Source organism: Electrophorus electricus, chromosome 16, assembly GCF_041902795.1.
Source record: "Electrophorus electricus isolate QZ-2024a chromosome 16, ASM4190279v1, whole genome shotgun sequence".
NCBI classification, from domain to species: Eukaryota; Metazoa; Chordata; class Actinopteri; order Gymnotiformes; family Gymnotidae; genus Electrophorus; species Electrophorus electricus.
This window is the reverse complement of record NC_137512.1, coordinates 24,582,026-24,588,332: the sequence shown is the minus strand read 5'-3', so window position 1 is coordinate 24,588,332 and position 6,307 is coordinate 24,582,026. Positions and strand designations below refer to the sequence as shown.

Below are 6,307 nucleotides of genomic sequence, written 5' to 3'. Positions count from 1 at the left end.
TACTGCACAATAACACATTAACAAACACAAAAAGACAAATACCTTCAGCACATTTTCATTGCCAAAATGTATTTTTCCTGCAGCATAATTCTATATACAAACAGTTCACTTCAACCACGTCCTTTTGAGACAGTTTCTGTTTTTGAAATACATTGTTGTGTTTTCCATAGTTCACACTAGCATAGTCTGTTGTGTAAGCAGAGATATTGTTCAAATCCAGACCAGCCTGATCTAGCTTGGACAGTACATGGTAATTACAACTTCAGGAGTTTCACTGCTATTTTGCTATTTTGCTATTACTGTAAAAGTCAAGCAGCAGCTGTGTAACACACTTCTTAAAATATCAGAGAACAAGTGGAAAAAACATGCTGTGTCTCTTAATGTAGTCCTTATGCACAGTGGCACATAGATTTTGCTTTGATTTCCCCACAGGTCACACCTTAGGCAACAGAGGAGTCGATATAAATCTCTCTGTCATATCTAATGCCACAGTCCACACCTCTGTAAGTGTGTCAGTTTTGGATAAACTGCAGTGTTTAAATGACTTACTTTATCCTGCATGAATTGAAGACTTTGTTCAGTTCAAACGTCAACATTATCTGCTCATCAGGTTAAGCCATGGAATCCAGTTGCACACATCTGTAGCATTACCACTGGTCTTTATGAAAGATCTCTTATTGGAGGATAATTGTGACAAAGCTAGTCATCTATATATAGAAGAACATGCATCCCTTGATCAATTTTTATGCTTTGCTGAAAGTAAGCATGTTGAGTTCAAAGGTTTTTGCAGTGAAAAAAATGGTATTGAGGCTTAAAGGAACACTTCCCTGGAACCTCTCCACTTCTATAATCACCAGCAAGGGCTTCCTCTTTAATTGGATACTGTCATGGTTGGTCAGCCAGTTAGCAGGGGAGACACACCCACCCCTGCTAGGGACTACTCATCGCACCTGCCCCGTTCACAGTCCCCTGATTTCTAATTGCTTTCACCTATTTCACATTCACTCCCTGCTCTATTTTAACCCCCAGATACGAGGAGATGGAGCTGCACATTAGCGGTCCTATTGCGTCAAGTCGGACCACGCATAATTGATTGTCTAGAGGAAGACTAGCTCCTGTACACCTTGTATTTGAGATCCCGTGTTCCCATCATGGATTACCAATGGAGAATAAAGATTACCTCTCTGCTGACCCGCCTCTCGCTTCCATTCACCCACCGCTTGCAGGAATATGCATCATGATGAGTTATAGAGTAATGTCAAAGCCATATGTGCTAAACTCATGGCTCAAGCTATTCACATGCATTAGTGTATGTATGTATAACAAAAAGTATGTGTTACTCAGAGATTAAAGTCTTTATGGTTAAAAGAACATCATTTATTATAGCAATAAAAATCCCACAATTCTACTGTGCTGTGTATTCAGAAGAACCAAAAAAGCTGGAAAATGACTGACAAGAATGATGAAATATGAAACACAAATATTTTGGACTTGTGTAATAATTTTTGCAGATCGCCTGACCCTCTGCCTGACCTTCTGCATGACCCTGTGCCTGACCCTCTGCCTGACTTTCTACCTGACCCTGTGCCTGACCTTCTGCTTGATCCTGTGCCTGACCCTCTGCCTGACCTTCTACCTGACCCTCTGTCTGACCTTCTGCCCCTGCCCCGCTACCTGCATTCACAGTCACTTCTCTGCCCACAGCCTGGCTGCATTATCCCTGCCTACCTCTATAACACTGTCCTCTTGAGCGGAGAACTTCACCTCTGAGCGAAACGTTTGTCCTAATGAGAAGACTTGCCAATAAATAGAACTGAAAGGATACGTTTGTTTAAAAGTATATAGAGGCCCTATGTTTGACTTTACTCTTCAAATTATAAAATTGATCCATCCTGTCACGGAACCGCTTCCATGAGTCATGTGGTACGGCCCACCGCGTGCAGCGGGACTAGCGTGTGTCATTTGTAACCACGCCCCTCCGGGGATTGCGTACACCTGGACAGGGATTAATGTTAAACGTTACTCTGTGTGATCCCCGTGTAGTTGTCATACACGTTTGTATCATCTTCCGTTGCATGTTGGTTAGCTTTGTTACGTGTTAAGTGTAGAGTCGGGTTGCTCGTAGATGTTACATGTGAGTTCCACTGTTAATGTCTCTGTTATATAGAGGAGTGGCATTTATGTGTAATAATTAAAAGTAAATTAACAATACGATTTTAAATTGGAAACAGCACTTATGTCTTGCTCATTTAATTACCGTCGATTAAAAAGTATGATAACATAAATTGACTGTAGGAAAATGTAATTGGATAGAAAATGTGATTCCACTTGATTTGATTCCCTTCAGCTGCCTGGAAATGTTCCATTATCCTTTTCCGAAAAAAAATCGGAACTAAATATTACCCAAAATTATATATGATAATATTTATTTTTATTCATATTGTTTATCATTTTCAGACATATTTAGCTGTTGTCTATATTTTCAGATATAAATAATACAGCTTACAAAAAGGCATATTTTGCCTGTTTTGTCAGAAGTAACGTATAGAGCTAGAATTAAGCTGTCATGGATCATCACTTAAACTTTATAATTAGGTCCCTGCTATATTCACTCCATGAAATTCCCCTTAAAATAGGCCTACCTGACTTTCTGTGAGATGTAGGAAGATAAAAAAGATCAGAGACGCGTCTTAATTGGATGGTGCGGAGTTTAATGCCAGACCACATAGCGTTTTTTTTGTTGCTGTGGAGAAAAGTCAAATGAGAACATTGCGCTGGGATCTCCAAAATGTAACGTGCATTTTTAACCTGCAATAGTTCTCCTTTTGATTTCTGATGTGGATTTTGTGGGCACTGTATGCTCCTGGATGGGGCTCTACTGTGGTTAGCCAGACCTCCTCTAGTCCCTGCATGGGGGAGACTACTGGCCTCAGAGGGAGCCCAGAAGAGTCCCTGCCAGCTGCTGTTCCACTGTCTCCTGTCTCCAGTGCTGTCACAGAAACATGGCCACCCTCCACCACCTGCAGCCACAAGAGTTCCTGGACCCACCTGCGGCTTTTGCGGCTCTCCCGGTCCACTTTGATGACCCACCATCCTGCGGACACCCTGACCCACCTGTCACACCTGTCACCTTCAACGGCCCATTGCCCTGTCGGCTCCTGGACTAAGCTGTGAAACTTGGGACCTTTACACGCTTTTGTTGCTGTTTTCGTCCTCCTGCTCCAGTCATGGTTCCTGTCATGGCTCCTCCCCCTACACCTGTCGTGGCTCCTCCCCCTACACCTTTCCTGGCTCCTCCCCCTACACCTGTCCTTGTTTCTGGCCCTGCACCTGTCTTTGTCCCCAGTCTCCAGTCCTGACGAATTATTTTACTCAAACCATCATAAACATGTGGTTCTGAAAAGTGTGTAAACAATCTTTTCATTTGTTTAGGAATACAGAATAAAGAAATAATCCAGAAATGTCTACATAAATGTTCGATATGATGAAATGTCTTTAACCTAAAGCAGGAAGATTATATATATACACAATAAAATTTATAATATTTTGATAAACATATAAAATTACTTATACATTACTGTCACTCCTTCAGCGCCAATCCACATCTGGTGGACTACATTACCCAGAATCCCCCTGTTCTATCCAAAGCCCCTGAATATTAGCTGCACTTGTGTCTTGTTTGTTCCTTCATCTTTTCGATCCCTTCCATATTGTCTTGTTTGCCAGCCAAATGTTTCCTATAAGTCCTATAATTCAGTTTATCTGGTTAGTTTTCTACTTCTGCCTGTTTCTTCGGATCTTATTGTCTACTCTCACATTGATTTGTTTGCCTGGATTATTGTTTGCACTGTGACCAGCCCTTGCCTGTTTAACAATGCTGTGTTTGGACTCCCCTTTGTTATTACATTACATACATCTAAACTGCAAGTTACTCTGTCTCCTAAGCCTGACAGTTATATGTTAAAATAACTTATTGTCACAGGACTCTCCCCCTCCCACAAGTCACATGGTATGGCCTGCCGCATGCAGGTGGGGTTCATGCTTGTTTGTAGCCACACCCCCGTCATGGCATGCACCTGTACGGGGTTTATCATTTAATGCTTGTCAGTCTATTTTAAACCCCGTTAGTGCGTGCCTCACTGTTGGTCATTGTTTATTAGTGTCTGAGTATAATCTTAGTATCCATGTGTGTCTAGCCTGTGTTAATGTTGCAGTCTTTATTGTTAGCGTTGTGTGTCTATGTTCATTGTCAAAGTTATGTGAGTGCTACCATTGTCTTTACGTTTTATGTCATGAAATGTTTCGCAAAGTTGAGGGAGTCTGTGCGTCCTGTTCCACGCCCTGCGGCACTCGGGCAAACGTCACACTTATATTAGTTCCAGCTACATATTGGAAGTAAATCCCTGAATAGAATTCAAATGACCTTCACTTTAAAAAATGCATCATTTCGTCCTCTAGAATTCTGTCCTCTCGTCCCACTGCACCTTGTGAATGTTTCTGTATGTATAGCCTGGAGTGTGTGTGCTTACAGTGGGGTAATAAAGATCCAGCACTCCTGAATGGGTCCTCTACTACAAAGAAGTCAAAACCTCTACTACAAAGAAGTAAAGATACCAGAATTCTGCAGCACACACAACATGTGTAGAAGGAGCACATTGATGTCACAGTTCAATAAAACAAAAGCGGATTTCAGGGCACAACTGAAATACTCTACAATTTCTTGTGCTGAATTATACTTCCCGGAGCAAAAATTGATTTGGTGTAGTGTTTAGATTGGCCATACTGTGCAGATGCTTCATCAGGTGAAAAAAGAAAAAGAAACAAACAAAAGACTTTTCTGTCTTATTCCCCATTGTTGCCAGGAGTTTGACCTGGAAGCACTCTTGACACTATCCTGTCTATGTTCATATGAAGATATGTTTTGATAGAGTCGCTCTGGACAGAATTTGTATACCAAATTCTGTAAATGTAAGTGAATGTTTCTTATTAACATATTACTTTACAAGATTAAAAATATTAAAGAACCTAAGAGTATAAAAAACACATAACATATTGAATTTAAATAATTTTATTAAAAAAATTAATTATATAGCAATAATAGAATGGTTAAAAAAATGCACAAAAACACAAAGTTTGTTTCAGTGTGGTATTGGCTTAATAACTTCACATAGAGAACATTTTGAGAGTTGTAGTTGTAGTTTTTGCTGTGGTATTGCGGCGAGTGTCCACAGCAGCAACATGGCTGCTGACCCACACAGCATCTGGATTCACACAAAACTTTTTTTCAGCTACAGTTTTAAATCTGCAGGAGACGATAAATTAAAAGAAAATTAGAAAACATCATTCTGACAAAGTAGAAAAACAACATAGTGCTGAAGTTTAACAAGATTAACAATCAAGTGTCCACAATCAATCTGCCCACATATTATCAATCTGTCAATATTAGAAGTTAAATCATTACTACTCACATAATGCCTTTAACGGCACAATCACTGTCTGTAAGTGTGTAGGACACCACCTTCTTCAGAGGGATCTTCTTATCAGTCACACTGGGACAACAGTAGGGGTTACGCGCAAGTGGACCTGTAGGAGTTAGAAACAAGCAGTTCACATCATGATCCCAACACACAGTAAACAAATAACTGACCCATTTGTCCTGGTTTGGTAGTTTGGTAATTTCCTCCCTCTCTGTGTGTGAATGTGGGTTCAGTAATCTGTCCCACAGTCCTGCTCTGGTGATGCTGCTCTCTTCTATGCTGACAGTAATGCAGCTGAGTAAATTCAGGAGACTCACCACTAGAGACCAGCTGGAGAGAACAGAGCAGCAGCACAAACAGCAGAGCAGACAGGTTCCTCATTCTAGCAGAATGGCTGATTTCACACACAGACAGTCACAGCTGTAGAAAGTGCAGTGTCCTCTGCTGTGGAATAGAGATCAGTGTGTGTAGAATCATTGTTCTGATCCCTGTTATATAGGGAGAGAGAGGGCTGTTCTCCAAATTAGCATCCACTGTAACTGAGTTTCTAAGTATCCACTTAGTTCAGAAAGTCTTCTGATTTCTTCCACTTTTTAAAAACTTTCTCACATCCTCCATATTATTTCTTAAAGTGAAGAAAAAAACCTGAAAGACCAAAGTCTCAGTTTCCCCCCAGTTTCAGGGATTTAGTAATATTTGATTAGGACTTTGGTTAGAACTCTGTTTATTGCTGTAGATACTAGCCCTTCCTACCGTCCCTGTCTCAAGTTGTTGTTTCATTTTCTGCGTTCCTGTTCCAGTCCCTGTTTTGGTTGTTGCTGTTTTCATTA

General features: G+C 40.7%; 1 protein-coding gene across 1 annotated transcript; it reads right to left on the bottom strand.

Annotated features, from left to right (window-relative positions):
• Nucleotides 1–5,052: 5,052 nt before the first annotated feature.
• LOC113568727 (monocyte chemotactic protein 1B-like) lies at nt 5,053–5,951 on the bottom strand. The gene is made up of 3 exons (XM_035532161.2): nt 5,795–5,951; nt 5,469–5,583; nt 5,053–5,302 (listed from the first exon to the last, which is right to left on the bottom strand). The coding sequence occupies exons 1-3, from the start codon at nt 5,856–5,858 to the stop codon at nt 5,164–5,166; spliced, it is 318 nt and encodes a 105-aa protein (XP_035388054.1). The 5' UTR covers nt 5,859–5,951; the 3' UTR covers nt 5,053–5,163.
• Between the last annotated feature and the right edge of the window lie 356 nt (nt 5,952–6,307).